Genomic DNA, 16654 nt, shown 5'->3' with positions numbered 1-16654 from the left:
CATAGTTGGTCCTCGGTAAGTAAAACATCATGGAACCACGTCCTGTTGTTTTCAGGAAAAGTTCTGCATATGCTTATAAGTACTGGTGCACATGGTAACGCTTGCATGGCACCTTTTTAGCAAGGGGAACACTTTAATAACTTTTATGAGTCTGCGATTGCCCCATTTAAGTCTTCCTTTCTCTTGTTGTGTTTTGCACTGCACTCTATTCAGCTTAAAAGTGTCGTTGTGAATTTTGCAAATTCTTCCACCCCGCTCCTTGCAACCTCTAATGCAGTGTGATGAAATGGTCTAAGGATATTATTACAGGAAATTACCATCTCTACTACTTAAGGCTCTTTCACTGCCTGTTCTACTTTCTCAACATACTGCGCTGCTTTCTTTCTAAGTTTGTAGCAACTATTTCTGGCCAGTGTGGGCCGTGCACTACGCCTCTAGGTCCAGGGTCGTTGAGAATTTGACTCTCTCTCGCAGCTTACGAGCCTAGTGGGTGAGTTTGCTGTTAGTGTCTAAAAAAAAAAAAAGCCGGAAAAATTGCACATGGGGAAGCATGCAAGCATGTCAAAGCATCAACAGAACTTTGTTCGTTTTTAGGTTGTACCCTTGAAGAGAATTTGTTTGAGTATATTAATCAAAATTCTCATCAACATGTCATTCCTAGTACAGTATCATAAAAAAAAAAAACGGTTTCTAACACACGCAGAATTCGGTGAGAAATACTCAAACCCCGATTTTTGGGGAATCGCAGTAATCTAGGGGCCTGCGCCATAGCAGTACGAACTCGTGTGCCGCGGCAGAGCTTCTAAGTGTGGTGTGGTATGGTATTTGGTGCTTACTGCTATTTCTGATGACGGCGTTGACAGGCAGGTTTAATTGTCATCTTCAGGTGCTCGACTGGTGTCTGGAGAACTCTGACCGACGCCAGTATGGGATGGGTGTGATAGGGAAGTTGCTACAGAGGAGCTTCCGACGCGACCGCATCACGCGTGATGTACGACAGCAACTAGAGGACATCGAGGACCATAGGTACGCCAACCCCTGCGCTCGTGTTTGATTTCCTTGTTGTTGTTTTTGTTACACTCGTTACTCGATTTAGCAGCGCAAGAAAGTGGTGAATGGTTTTCTGGGTATCGTTAGCATGTTTTCGTGTTTCAGTTAGAAAAACGGGAGTATGGTGGTATGCAATCAGTGAATTGTATGTGTGCTAGAACTGCAGCAGAGGAAATACACTGGAAGGTACACGTAAATAATTTAGCACTAATTTAAGGAGAGCTGTTGCATTTCTGACTAATAAAGTACCGTAGTGAGAAGGGGGTGTTTGATTTGCTTTTATTTTTTCCTCTCTGCACTCTTTTTTGTTTTTTAACATCATGAAATCTTTTCTCTTGCTTCAGCTGATTTACTTGTGAGGTCATGCAAAGCAGTCGGCCCCTCAGATCAATTTAAGATGAAGTGAAGATGCTGCTGCACTATTTCACTAGCTGCATGAGTTTATGAGTTGGATGTGAAGTATTTTGCATGGAAAATTTGATTGCTTTTGGTAATTTGCTGGCTGGATTTTTTGTTGGAGGCCAGCTTTTGGGCATACAGTGTTCTAAAGCTGTCTCTTCTAATCATTTTTGCTGGATGAACACGCATAAAGTCAACATATTAGACTGATTGTGTGTAAGTTATTGTTCATTTTGTTAAAGCTGAACGCTCCAGAACATACTGCATAGTTTATCTAGGGATATCAGCTCTGGCTTGTTTATCATACTCCCCAGGAGTTAGTGTTCACATCAACATACCTGTTATTTTTATTTTTTATTTTTAAATTCATTGTGGCTATATTTGTCACTGGATAGTATGGAAGGGCACATAAGCACTTCTTGGCCATAATCGCTTTTTCTCCAGGTGTGGGTACACTATAAGTGTTCTAAACTGCATAGATAAGTTGCTGATTAGTTTGTAGTCACTTAATTTTGGCCACAAAATTTCGGGCCCCAAATGGCCAATGCTGAAGCTTTTCAAAATGAGAAAAGTCGGTAGTGAAGCTTCACCTATTCAGGACCGGTGCACAGAATTCCTTCACAGCAAGAAAGTAGTCTGTTGTTGAAATTTGTCTTGTTACCTAAACAAGAAGCTAACCGCATGAAAAAAAATTATGAGCTCTAGAATTTTGATGGCTTGTTTAATATAGTGTCAAATATAAAAAAGCTGATTTCATTTACTGTTGTGATTGGCCAGCAGGACGTTGCAGACCGTGGTCCAGTGTTATCAACTTCTGTTTTTTTTTTTTTTAAGTTTTATCCTACCATAGATGCTATGCATGCTAGTTAAGTACAAACAGTCTGCAGACACTAAAGCTGCCTGTTTGTTCACCGGTTAATTTAAGGCACATCCGGGACCAAATGAAGTTACAGAAGGGAATGAAAATATCTTTACTGGCATAATAACCGCATTTTTTTTCTCCACGAAAACTGGGGATGTGCACTCATCGCGTAAGGCAGTGTGTTCAAAAAAGCTTATATTTCTTGATGAGCAAATAGTGGAGGCATCCTTTGTGCAAGTAAATAGGATAAATTTGAACAACAACAACAACAAAATTACTTTGAGCACAGAGTTGTCTTAAGTGCATTGTTCTCCCAAACCACCACTCTTTGTCCAGACCGTACTTCACCTACTGGGTGACCACAGTCCAAGTGCTGATCACCATCATCTCCTTGGCTGTGTATGGCTGTGGTCCCATTGGCTTTCACAAGACACAGAGGACGAGCTTGGTGAGACTTTTCATTTAGATTCTTCCCCCCCCCCCCCCTCTTGTTCCCTTTGTATACCCATTACACATGATCTCTTTCAATCGGCATTAAACACAGTGCCTTCAGAATCTTCAAACTTGAATGAACTTGGAGTAGTGTCGCTGTTACGTAGCAAGGTTGATCACTGTCCAGAAGTTCAGTAATCTCTCACCAAGCACTTGTGGCGCCACTGTCACTGCAGGTTTTGCACTTATGATAACAATTCGTTTTTTTTTTTTATGGGTTGTACTGTCCTGTGGGCAATGTGAAAATTTTTTTTTTTTTGCTACAGAGAAAACGGGTTGAAAACAAAACATACGAGGGCACTTCATGTATTACATGTTTCCCGGAGGCGCCTACTGGGCATGCAAAGTGGCAGGCTTGTACTTACAGCTGTCGCCATCCGTCACTTGCGCCTGTCACCAACACGAACTGCACATGCGCGGTACAAGTTGGCAGTTTGTTTTCAGTTGGCAGTGGATCTAGCTTAGGCGAGGGAAGAGGTAGCCATCCATCTGACCAGTCCAAAGTACCGTATTTACTCGAATGTAACGCGACCACGATTGTAACGCGAGGGTCGACTTTTCGGGTGTGAAAAGGGGGAAAAAAAAACTAGGATTGTAACTCAAGGGTAGACTTCGGGCGTGCAACAGAAAAACCGAAAGAACCCGAATGTGATGTGAGGAACCGACATCGCACAGTTCTGAGGGTCAAAGACAACTTTATTGAAATGCAAGCCAAACAGGCATTCCTATACACCCTCATCCTCACGGCAGTTGTCACCGTCGCAGTCATCATCACAGCTTGACTCTTCTTTGTCACTAGCTGCCTCCCACAGCAGGTCGTCCTCGCTTCCGTCTAGAGCATTTGAAATTGAGCATTTCTTGAATGCACGGTAGCCCAAATCATGAGGCAGCCCGTACCAGGCTCCTGAAGCCCAGTGGGCAACGGTAGACGCACTTGGGCATTTCAGCCTACCTGCAGGTGTTGTTGTTGATCCGCTTTCAATCCACTCCCAGTATAATTGTCACAAGCGATCCTTGAAGGGCTTGTTCATGCAAATGTCCAGAGGCTGGAGAATGGAGGTCATGCCACCCGGTATAACAACGAGATGCGTTCGGCCATGCTGTAGCTTTTGTTTGACACCGGGTGTCAGGTGACCTCGGAAAGAGTCCGGAAAGAGTCCAGAACCAATATTGCTTCCGGATGCAGCAATGCGCCTGGCCTTCGGTCCCACACACTTTGAATCCAATCTATGACAAGATTCGAGTCCATCCAACCTTTTTCGTGACAGCGCACGATAACGTCTTTCGAGAAAGTTTCCTTCGGGATCGTCTTCCGGCGAAAAATGATGAATGGAGGGAGCTTACGGCCGTCAGCCAAACATGCCTGCATAACGGTAATCCGATTTTTTTCGTTGCCTGTGCTTCTAAGGCAAACTTCATGCTCACCAGACTTGTGCACTGTTCTGGACATAGGCATGTCCAGATACAGGGGGTCTGGTCGGCATTGCCGATATGTCCAAGTGGCATGTTGGTAGAGTGACGAAGATCGATGACATAGCGCTGGAACTCTCAAAGTTTTGATTCGAAGTCCCCGGGCAGCTTCTGGCAAATAGAAGTCGTGCGTCGAAGGGAGAACCCGGCCCTTTGCATAAACTTCTGCACCCAGCCTTGTGATGCCTTGAACTGTTTTTGGGTCAAACCCGTGTCCCGCGCAAGCTCCTGTGCTTTGCACTGAAGCATTTCAATGCTTACTCCAAGTAGTCAGGAACATTGCTCGCTAATGAACTCTGCAAGGGGACGCTCCAACTCCGGGAAGCGGCCTTTCTTGGGCCCCCGAAAGCCTTTTCGCAGGCTGTTGCAGTTAAACAATTCCTCGCGATGTTTCCTCCATCCCCTGATCGTCGATTCGTTGACGTCCTGACGTCTTGCAGCCACTGAATTTCCCACTTTCTCAGCAAACAGAATAGTGTTTCGCTTGAAGCCAGCTGTATACTGAGCGCGTGAGCACGCCATTCCGCTTGAAGACAACTCGACCGTTTGATGGGGATAGGCCTAAGACTCGAAGCACGGAACGCACAAATACCGCACTGGCACCAAACACGAGAAAGAGCGAACAAAGCACGCTGCTCCATGCCCTGCTGCCTGTTAGTCACGTGGCCACGTTTTTGCATCTGTTGCAAGGATTAACAGACAGATGGCGGTGGGATCGCTCGCTCCTTTGCTGGTGCCTTGGCGGCGATTGCGAGCGCTCGGTGCCTCCGAGATGGCTGTTTCATTTTGCGGTCACGGAGGCCACACAACCTCGCTACAGGTTGCGAGCATTCGTCAGCGAGGTGGCGCCCTCTCATCGCGCCAGTGACTCTAGCTGGCGTCGACTCTTGTTGGCTTGTTCTGACTTGCGTCGTTCTTTTTTTCTTTTGCGTTTGCGATTAGGTTGCCGCTTTGTCCTAGTAGTTGTGACCTGTGGTTCGTGTACTGGTTGACCGGCGAGTTGGAGTGCGTGATTTCGAATGACCAGTACGATCAACGCACACGTTTGACACATGAAGTGATTTTAATAGTGTGTGTTTGGTGCTCTTAATCGCGCTTTTAAACCTAGTATTCGATTGTAACGCGGGGGGTGACATTTCCTTTCCACTTTCGGTAAAGAAACTCGTGTTAAATTCGAGTAAATACGGTACCAATTTGGCTGTGTGACATGGCAGGCATGCAGATAAGTTGACATTCAGTTTACTGCTTGTCCTACGATGAAGTCAGCGTAGCTAGCCAAAGTTTAGCATCGTCTCTTGCCTGGCCCACTTCACTGACTTCGATGTCCAAGGCATTTCAATGAGAGGTTGTCCTGTTTTTAGCGTACTAGTGTCAAAAAGAATGAGAATTCTTGCTATCGGTAGTGGCTGTTTGCAGTGCACCATCTTCTGAGGCTTTGATGCATAGCGGACTAGGCCTAGCTGCACCCAGCGAGCGGCACACTGCCAATACGCTTGTGGTGCGATGCGCTCACGGAACGTGTGTCTGCGAGTGTGTTCCAGACAAATCTTTTCCTCCTCTATCTTCGGCAGGCGCGGCGCAAATGCTTAGCATTACTATAGCGGCTTTACAGCACCTAATTTGCGCGATATTGCTACCCCACAGGTGATGGTGACAACGCTGACGCTGCAGCAAGTAGATTTCTATGAGCCAGACAACTTCTGGGTAGGGCCCAGAGCGGTGAGTGCACTGTCCGTTTGATTTCGTGCTTGTTCAGTTTACCTGTGTGTGCGTGCATCGCACACCCTGTCATTGTGTGGCAGGGTGCACAGGTTTTGCAGTTGGGAAAGTCTTCTTGAACAAGTATTGAAAATTTTATTCCATTATGTCAGTCTTTAGCTCTGTGACTGTAAGCAGAAAATGCCGTTAAGTGCTACTGTAGTTTCTGTAACATTGTCCCTTTCACAGTGTTAAGAAACTATCTCTCATATCAAGTGCATTTGAGACTTTTCTTTTCAGTAATCATTCTCTGTGGAAGAATACAAATTGTTTTATTTTTATTGTTTGTTATCTTATTACTCATTTCATTTCTTTTCTATTTTTGATCGTTTAAAAGGAAGACCAAATAGTCAGCACAATCGCATATGACTTACCGAGCATCTGGAGCATTATACACTCGCAGTCAGAAGTTTATGGAATGCAAGATTGGTGAAAAAACCTAATTTGATCACAGTCTTTCATGAAGCCTTCTATAGATATATAGAGCCTAATCTTGGAGATGTGAAACACGCTGCAGATAATTTCTTCACCAAGGTCATGTTCCGTAAACTTCTGATGCTAGATGCGCATGCTACACTGGGCCTTGTTCCTTGTGGAGTGATGCTGGTGCTATAGGAGAGGGTCGCGCATTCAGAAACAATGGAATGGTAGACTTTCTGCCAGAAGGTGCTTCGAACCCATTGCTGGTGCTTCCCTGACGTCTAGCGCCCGGTGAATGATGCTTGCAGGCGGACCTGGTTCACCTAGGGGCCAAGTTCACGCCATGCATGAGGAAAGACCGTCGCATCCACGACAGCATAGCCAAGGACCGACGGAAAGAACGTAACACGGCCTGCTGCGTCCGCAACGACCGCTCGGGCTGCGTGCAGACTTCCCGCGACAAGTGTTCGGTCAGTTTGGTCGACCCGATTTGTGCCCCTTCCATTTTGCATGCGTGAATTGAATGCCTGGATGCAGTATTCGTTGGGTTTTGGTGAGCAAGGCTTAACAAAGCTGTATCAAACATGGTAGTAAAGGTCAAAGTCCGTCTGGTGTTCTTGGGCAAATGAAGGTTGCTGTATGGAAAGCTTTTGTTACAAGTGTAAACTGAGTGGTTCAGTGAATCTGGCTGCACAAGCTAGGGAACCTGAATTCTCAAATCAGAAGAGCATGTACAGTCTTTGTCAAAAGTGTTAAGGCCAAAGACTTCGCTTCGGCCGCATAAGAGAGCCATTACGGCGCTATTAAAGACTGAATGGCCTTGAAAGGCTAGCAGAAGGTTTTTTCTTGCGGTAGAGAAGCTTCCTGCTCTACTTGTGCTTTGAATGATCCGCTACACAAAGCCTTCTACGAACATTCGTTTCGCTGCAGCTGAACGCTGTGGCCTTAAGACTTTTGACCAAGACTGTACATGCCAAAAACAAAGAAGCGGCTGCCACTTTATTCAACCCAGCACACACATTTGCCGCTAGTAGCATCGCTAGTAGCTAGCTACTAGCTAGTAGCATCTAGTAGCATCGCAGGCTGGCTAATAATTTCGACAAGTTTCAAGTGGTCAAATTGAAATCGCTGATTGCACTGTTGAAACTAAATCTTGAACATCAATAGAAAATGCACAGCTAAGTTGTATAGTGTAATGCTGCATGGCCCCAGGCTATTCACTGAAGATATGTCGCACTAAAATTTGGTGGTCAGCTGAACTTGGACGACGGGAAAGCCCATCAAAAACACCAGGGCTGACGGACAGCATGCTGTACAGGAGCAGGCACCACAGGCTAGTGAGAAAATGGATGGAAGGACGGGACAAAGCGCACGTCGTTCTGTTTCTGTGTTCTCTGGTTACTTCGTAGCACCTATTCGCGCAAAACATTGAGACCAGCTAGTCCATGTTTCAGCCTTTTTGTCTTATCTGAGTTTTGAGCTGACACAGTCAAATTTCAGTACTGGCACCAGGTAGGTCGGTTAAGACACTCGTTAGAAATATCGAGTACTTTTTGTGAGAAAATAGGAATTTATTTTCTGTGTCTGTCCTTCTCTGCTAGTGGCACATTTAGAAGCGTTTTTCCGGCTTTGTGTGACCTAGTTTTGGATTTAGGGACTCATTCGTCGGCTTTCTGTTTTTGCGGCAGTAGTTGTACAAGAAACTTTCTGTGGGATAAGCAGCTGCCCAAAGACAGTGTTGCTCGGATGGAAAAGTTTCCCTTGGAAAAGTGCAAAAAGTGTTGAATTCCTTTTCTGAAAGTTTGTATTCACACAGCGTGACGATGAACACACACAGCGGAGAGACACCACAAAGCCCTTTTCATTCAGAGCACTGGTGGTTTGTCTGCGGATAACTTTCTGGGATTACTTGCGACATACCGAAATCCATTTTCGCAGCTTGGGAAGGCGGCTTCGTGACTCGGCAGTACTTTGTGGTGTCTCCCCCTTGTCCGTGTTCGTCGTCGCGCTGTGCGAGTGTAAGCGTGAAATGCCAATTCGCCCAGCAACAGGTTTTAAGTAAATGTACGTGTTGTGCTGTAAATGTCGTGCATCAGAAATTGCTTTTTCTGAAAATCCAAAGATTAATGCCGGACGTTGCGGTGCGTATGAACTCATCTTGTATCAGTTCTCCATCCCTTGTCTCTTCGCAGTTCGGCCTTTGCGGTGTTGTATGAACAAAAAGACCTTGTGCGTGTGTCATTTAGGTACCAAGCAGAAAGGTCAGAAAAAAAGGGTCATGTTGTGTTTTTCCTGACAGCTGTGCTCTGTGTGTAGCCGAGCCACATGCATGCATTCTTTTATGATGCAGCCTTTTAAAGAGCTTAACATAGACGACTTCAAATAGTAACATGCAGAAAACATCTAAAATGATGCATGATTGCTTGCAAAAATTTATTTATGAGGGATCGGCTGCTTCTTTAGCTGAGGTAGTAATTAGTGTCAACCAGAACTCTTTCCTGCTTTAACGAACTGTTTTCCTGACTTGTTTGTTAAAGCAGGAAAGAGTTTTGCCTTTGAAGGACGTTGAAGAAAATGGCAGAGGCATGCTAACTAACCATTTCCTTATTGAAATCTCAGCCTTGTGAAGTGCCAACTTCGGTGCTCAAGTAGAGTTGCTCAAGAACCTATATATCATTGCCTATGGCTAACATGGACAGTGTGGTTGAGAATGACCATGCAGGGACGACATGAGTGGCTCATCATAATCAGCCTCTGATAAGTGCTAAATACATTGTGAACCCCCTGGACATATTTCAAAGGGTATCAGAAATATTCTCTTCGGAATCATTTGAAGGCCGTGACACTGTGCCTGGAAACAAAGCCGTAAATTGACGTGCATGGAAAAACGACCTCCAGGTCTTGGCAAACCAGTGACTATATGAAGTAGAAAGCGAGGTTCGGCAAGAGAGCCAAGAAGCTGCCAGTGTGCATCTCAGTCTTTAATGTGGTGCTCTGTGTTGCTGATAACTCACTCTGTGTCTCTCTTTCTCTCTTCCTTTTTGTCCTGTCCTGGCAATCTCTCTGGTGCCCTTTCTCGGCTCCCGTCCTACATGCCTTTTCCCAAAACTCTCCCTTGACCCCCTTCTTTTATTCCCTTGATGCCCCTTATCTATTCTCTTGGTGCCATTCCCTTGTTCCCTTTTTTATGCTTCCTTGGCACTACCCGTCATCAAATCCCCCATCCACCCCACCCATCACCTTCCCTCTGTTCGTCCTACGCTGCTGCTGTTAGACACGAGGAATTATGGCTGGGGTAGGCAAACATTTTTCTGTCACATCTTTTTCTGTTGCTCCAGGGGTGCACAGATGTGTCTTTGCAGTGAGCAGTCAAACTACCGAGAGGTTCTCTTTTTTTTTTTGTGTGTGTGGTAGAAGATGTTATCACCTTGAAATTTTTCAGCTGCATTTCTTCACAGTTTCTGGGCATTCCCAACCAATTTGCTATTTCTAATTGTCTATACAATGTTGAAGAGAACTCCTAGCTAGCTATTGCAGTCGTACTCTAGCTTAACAAATTCTGACAGCCACGTGTAACATGCATTCATTGTTCTGCTTATATTTTTTTTCCTTCTTTAGAACTTCACATGTTTCAGGTGAAATCTGTGCACCCCAGTGAGTCCTTGCAGTGCAGTTTGCCGTGCTTACTAACGTGCTTGGCTTCTGTGAATGCTTATTGACGCTGTCTTCTTGCATGGGCTCATGGCAGTTTATCTCATACTATACTTGTGCTTGATGTGCTGGCTTCTCCATCCTTGGCTACTTCTCAGTGAATGCCGATGTGCTGGCTGAATACATCTACTGTATATTATTGGGGGGGGGGGGTGCTTGGAGGTGCTGGCCTTGCCTTTAGATTTAACTGAAGTCAGTCGTAAACAGTGCCGAGATGGCAGCCATTTTTAAGCTCTTTATGAGCATGACTAAGATGATTTAACTGCCACAATCAGGCATTGTTGCAACAAACAAGGAAAGAATGTAATACTCCGATAAAAAGTCTCATGGGGGGAAACCTAATGTTTCGGGGCCGGCTTGGCTCGTTGTTCAGGGATGACAAGATGGGGACAAGAGAGGTGCTTTTAAGCCTTAGTACAGTCTACCGCCACAATTCCAGGACAGAGGTCATTGCCGTGTGAGTCACCCGAGTGGAGGTTGGTGGGAGTTACATGTGCACAGTGCGTGCTTGCAGGGTGGTAGTGAAGGGACCTTGCTGCATCATGAAGGCTGTGTGCATACACAAATAGTAGGTAACCATGAGACCCCTTTGCATTTTCAGATGTATTATGTGTATGCCAGGACTCTAGAAACTGTTACTTAAGTGGATTGGGATTGGGCATGCTTTCAAGTGTATTCTGTAAATGCCAGGGCTCTAGAGGTGTTACCTGAATGGATTTGGATAGGACACAGAGTCCAACCTGGACTCCGAGGACAAAAATGAAGTTGGCCTATGTCGGTAGGGTGCCATGTTCTAATAAAAAAAAGACCATTCTCACTGAAAAAGAGCTTTCATATAAGCTAGAGAAGACCAGAAAACAAAATAAAGGCGTCACCATCACTGGCTGATTTCACTTGTAAACTGCGTTGAAACCGATGTCACGAGTTTGAATCGAGTGGCAAGAAAGTTTTTAAATTCAGTTTTCTCAGCCTTTAAATGCATCTTTAGGTGATGGAAAAAACTTCACCATAATCACAAACAGCGAGAGAAGCAATTCTTGCCGAGAACATTAATTCGATGTAGTTGACCTCAATGACCCTTTAAGCAACAAGCTTTAGTCCTGGCATATCGAGAACACTCCCGGAAACGGGAACAGGTGTCAAGGTTGCCTACCATCTGCGTATGTACATGGCCTTCACAGTATAGCAAGGTTCCAATTCCTGCTGCCCCGCAAAACATGCATTGTGTGCTTGTGACTCCCACCTGCCCCCACTCGGGTAACTCACACGGCAGTGACCTCTTTTCTGGAACTGTGGCAGTCGACCAGACAAAGGCTTGATAGTTTGTCTCTTGTCCCCTTGTTGTCACCCGTGAAGAACGCACCAAGCCAGCCCCAAAATGTCGGGTTTCTTCTCATGAGACTTTCGGTCAAGGTATTACATCCTCCTCTGTCTAGTTCACATTCAGAGGAAGCACTGATGTAGCAAATTATCAGGCCTGCAGGGTAAAGAAAAAATCAAGTTTAGTTTGCCTTACTTAATTTCTGTGGGTGTTTCTCTTCTACATAAGGGCCTAAGATGTGTTAATAGATATGATAGTATAGCAGTGCCAGTTGAAATGTTTCACATTTCCATTAATATGAATGCTTTTCAAACTTTCCATAAATTCTCGCTGAGTTTTTGAGTGGTGCTCAGGACACAGTCAGATGAATTTTGTGTTGCCTCTTTGCACCAAGGCACGATCTGCGAAATTTTTGGATAAATAACAAATTTCCCAGGGTGTATCAGTCAGAGTAAAGCAGCATTTGTGTGTGCACAGTTTTTGTAATTCATCAACAAAGTCCTTCATACATGAAATCATCCAGTATACTGAAGTGCAGTCTGCTCGCAGCCACTGCGTATCCCTAGTGCCACCCTAGTGGTTACAAAGAAATGCACTGTGGGGCTTAATGTGTTATGGGCGTACCTAATGCGTTTATGGGCACACTGATGTATCAATAACATGTTTCAGTATGTTTGCGCTTTAAAGCGTCTTTTGCTGGCCTGATTCCAGATTTGAGTGCACCAATAGTCGTGCCTGCTTTTATGACAAATACAGGACTTAATGTAGCCATTCTTCCTCTGTGTAGTACTTCATTGCAACAAGGCTCTACAGTATAATTAAGGTATCTTTAGCACCTTTCTACAGCAGCAGGAATGCTTTAATGGGCCTGATGGGCAAAGACACTTGCTAGCTGTAACTACAGTTATACATTATGTGTGCCATGGTGAAACCCTTGTGGTGTGAACTTATCAAGATTACTCAGATGTTTTGTATTAAATAATCTTTTAGTATATGGAAATCAATAGGTCATTAGTTTGTAGTCTTACAAGACATGGATCAATGTATCTGTTGCTAGTGGTTGTTGCACAGACATTCATGGGTTGTTCACCTGGCAGTTTACTATGTTCTTAATGTTCATTTATGGCTAAGCTTTAGAACAATGTTAAAAATATGCATCTAGAGGAATTTCTATAACTTCTGCAAGATCCTTTGAGAATTAATTTTTAAGAATTGAATGTTGTGATTAGCCAGCATTCCCTTGTGAGTTTCGTACTGTTTAACCTGTGTTCCTTACTGTTTAACCTGTGTTCCTAAACCATATGTTTTAGTTGTTCGATTTTGTCTGCTTTTTGGTTTCTGTCAGGCCACTGACCATTTCTTTGACCTTTCTGTTTGGTTCCTGCACATTGATAGCATGAAGCGGTTTTTCTAATGCTCTGATCTGGCTGGATTCACTGTCACAAACTAAGGTTTTGATTGCCTTGATTTGTGTGCGTTGATTTATGTGCATTAATTTGTTTACATTAATTTGTTTGCATTGATTGTATACAACAGCTGGTGACTAAACTTTGTGCCCCAACCGTGGATGCTGCTCAGCAGATTGTGACAAGGCATTTGGCATTTTAGCATGGCTGAGAGTGTTGTGTCGAAAACTGACTTGTATTTTTGTATTCATCTGTTTTATACTTCGTGTTTGTTTATGTAGCGGCATAATGTTTGTTTCATATACCGTAAAAACCCGCTTATAATACGAACCCGAATATAATGCGAGGTGAAGTTTTAGAGACGCGAAATGGAAAAAAAAATTTGCCCGCATATAATACGAGTGACGAAAGCTCAGAGAAGACGTGTATTTAAATCACATCCCGCGCTTCACTTCAATCACTTTCATCTTCAGCACTGCTTTCTTCGGACATTTCTTTGTCCAACAAATCATCCCAAATGTACTCATCTTCCGTGCCATCGAGGGCGTTCAAGATGCCGCACTTCTTAAAAGAACGACGCACAGGATCTTCTGGGATGGCCGCCCACGCTTCCACGATCCATTTGCGCAGCATGGCTGGCGAAGCCCGCTTCAGCCACCCAGTTGGCGTCACTGCACGCTCACCTGAGCGCGTCCACTGTGCGTAGCAATGCTTGACTGCGTCCTTGAAGCGTTTGTTTACATGAACATCAAGGGGCTGTAGTTGTGGTGTCATCCTACCCAGAATCACAACGAGTTGTTTTGCAGTCGCGTAGCAGCCTCTTCACCGAGTCGGCCAAATGGCCACGAAACGCATCCAGCACAAGGATGGACGGCAGAGACAACAGTGCACCACGTCGCCTACACCACGCGGACTTTACCCAGTTCAAGACTAGATCCTCATTCATCCACCCTTTCTCATGACATCTCACGATGACATTTTTCAGCAGCTCCTCACCTTTCGGCATTGTTTTCCTCTTGAAGATCATGTAACGGGGGAGCTTGCGGCCATCTGCTGTGCACGATGACTGTAATTCGCGTCTTCTTGTAGCCAGTGGACCGGGCGCTAACTTGTTTAGACCCCTTTTCGTGCACGGTAAGGGGCGACGGCATGTCCAGGTAAACCGGCGCCTGATCGGCATTGCCTATATAGGCCAACAGAAAGTTCTTTGACTTGCGCAAAAAAATAACATGGTGCTGCAAACTCACAAGCAGATTCGAGCGCTTCAGGCAGCTTCTGTGAAATTGAGGTCCGCCGGCGTAGTGAAAAGCCTGCACAGCCCATGTAGCGATGGATCAAGTGCTTGCTCGCTTTGAAGGCAGAGTGCGGTATCCCTTTTTCTTTTGCAAGCTCTCTAGCTTTTGCCTGCATAAGCTCCACGATCACAGCTAGATGTGTGGCTCACTGTTGCTGTACGAACTCCGTCAAGCCAAGTTCAATTTCTGGGAATGCGCCAATCTTCGGGCCGCGAAAGCTTCGTCGCGTTCCGCTGCACGCGAAAAGGGCTTCTTCCTGTCGTCGCCATCCACGAATGCTTCCCTCAACGACACCAAACTCCGCAGTTAAAATCACTTTTCGCTTGAAAGCAGCCGAGTACTGTTTTCGAGACCCTGACATCTTGCTCCCCAAAAAAAAACAGCCACTCCACGAAGCGTGGATTAGATGTGAGCACGTGCATTGTCAACAGGCACACGGCACACCACGACCCCCCAGCACACCCAACGGATCACCAACGAAGAAACGAAATCGTGACTTTGTTTGTCGAGCGTAGCGAAGCCAAGCTGTAGCCACGCCGCAATAACAAAACCAAAACTTCAAGCAACTTCGAAAATTTTTGTCCAGATCCGCAAATAGTACGAGGCGGAAATTTAGGACGCTAATTATGGGAAAAAACCTTGTATTATACGCGGGTTTTTGTGGTAGTGCTGTGTTTTTATATTTGTTTTTACATTTTTGTGTATCTTATCAGCAGTACATTACTGTGCAGAAGCAAACTGCCCTTGAGCAGTCGTCTTTCCTGGAGTTGAATTTCTCCTAAAGTGTTGGGAATTGCTCCAGTCTTATTTTTAGCCTGCTTAGATTTATTACAGAGAGGATGAACATTAAATGCAAGAAATTGATCGTAGTTGCTCTTTGCATTACGAGAACAGTTATTTAAGAAAATAAATTACTAGCATTTTTTGTTCTGTTTATTTCTATCTACAAAGATATTTTGAACGTGGCTCTCCATGGGCAGTTTTAAATTGCTGCCTCTGAAGGAAAGCTGCCCCAGGCGCCTTGGGAGATGGCGTAGGTGATATATACTGTAGACTTAACGGAGACAGTTCTCTCTCTTTGTTGCTATGCCTTTTTTTTTTAACATGTTGGAACAAGCCAGGCTAGAACATGTGTGTTTCTTAGACTTGAGTACTGATGCCAACTTTCTGGCCCACAGGAAGTGATCTCGACGTGGAGGAAGTGGAATGTTAGCCAGCCGGGACCACCACGGTGGGTTGCCGACCCATCGGCCGTTGGTCAAGACCGAGGCATGACTCAGCGCCGCCTGTCAGGCTCCGTTTGCGGTCAGGACCCAAGGTCAGAGCTCATGAAGAAAGCAACTGTGCAATTTGTGTCAAGTGTGACGCTGAACTGTCTGCTTGCATGAGTTGTATCTCGGTGTATTGAACACGGTATAACGTTCTTAATTCTTAAAGCTGCAGTATTGCCATGTCAAGCATGAAATGCCCAGAGGTGATGCTCTGTATGTTCTAGGAATTCATCACAACCAGAAAATACGTTCACAACCTTCCCTCGAGACTGTAGTGCGCAGGATGTTGTTTGTGATGATGCTGATAGTGTGGCCATCCTTTTGAAACGGGCGAAAAAAACAGTAGAGGGAGCAAAGTGGCTAACACACACACACAGACAGCAACGAAACATTATCAATTGGAAACAGTCAGTTAACATCGCACTAGTGTTCACTACTCAGCCAAGTGGCACTTTGTCGCTGCGACTGCCGCTTCATTTTCTGTGCCTGTTGTGCCATCCTCTTTGGGCGAGCAGAAACCCAGAGCCTGTAGGAACAAAACACCCGCCTGCGGTGTCGTTGGTAGCTTCTCGCAGCACTGGACAATGTGTTTCGTTGTTTCATCCTGCATACCGCACACCCTACACAGGGTACATTCAACTGCAGAGTCAAAGCACTTGCGCTAAACAAGTGTTGGCGTGGTACCCGCGCATGCCTGGAACAACAAGCAGGTGCCGATGTTGTCATCATGGAGGCTCTCGATGCAGACTTCTTGCTTGCCTGTCTGGTACAACTCCAGCATCGGTTTTGTCTCCAAGGCAGCTTTTCACGATCATCATCATCATCATTTATTGATCCCTTAAGGACCCTTCACAGGGTATTACATAAGGAAGGGGGGGCGACGTACGTAGGACAATACAAGAACAAAGCCAAAGGGGTTGAAAAAAAAGAACAAATCTAGTAAAACATATATACAAACATACAATGAGGCCAATTAGGACAACGAATACAATTAGTAACATCAAATGAGAACACAATTAAAGCAGTTACGAAAAGATCAATCGAGTAGAGAAGGGGATTTACAGACGAGTTGCTCAAGCACATCAAACTAAGGGCGTTGCTCTTGCGCTCGCACTTGGGCGCCAACCGCCTTGGCTCTTTGCTTTGCGCTGTCGGCCTGTACCACATTGCTAAAGAAACCAAACTTGCGACAAAGGTGC

The 16654-nt window shown here is 45.2% G+C and overlaps 1 protein-coding gene across 2 annotated transcripts in view; it reads left to right on the top strand.

Annotated features, from left to right (window-relative positions):
* Window positions 1-16654, top strand: part of rho-5 (rhomboid-5) — a 41574-nt gene that overhangs the window by 16632 nt on the left and 8288 nt on the right. The window contains exons 7-12 of one of the 2 annotated variants that reach the window (XM_077634055.1): window positions 887-1026; window positions 2648-2759; window positions 5918-5992; window positions 6760-6921; window positions 9726-9746; window positions 15363-15502. In XM_077634055.1, coding sequence (XP_077490181.1) covers window positions 887-1026; window positions 2648-2759; window positions 5918-5992; window positions 6760-6921; window positions 9726-9746; window positions 15363-15502 — 650 coding nt within the window. The remainder of the gene's footprint in view (window positions 1-886; window positions 1027-2647; window positions 2760-5917; window positions 5993-6759; window positions 6922-9725; window positions 9747-15362; window positions 15503-16654) is intronic. The other variant, XM_077634056.1, reaches the window with a different exon arrangement.

This window comes from Amblyomma americanum, chromosome 8 (assembly GCF_052857255.1).
Source record: "Amblyomma americanum isolate KBUSLIRL-KWMA chromosome 8, ASM5285725v1, whole genome shotgun sequence".
Lineage (NCBI taxonomy): Eukaryota > Metazoa > Arthropoda > Arachnida > Ixodida > Ixodidae > Amblyomma > Amblyomma americanum.
Note: the sequence above shows the minus strand (reverse complement) of the source record. Positions and strands in the feature narration are given on the sequence as shown.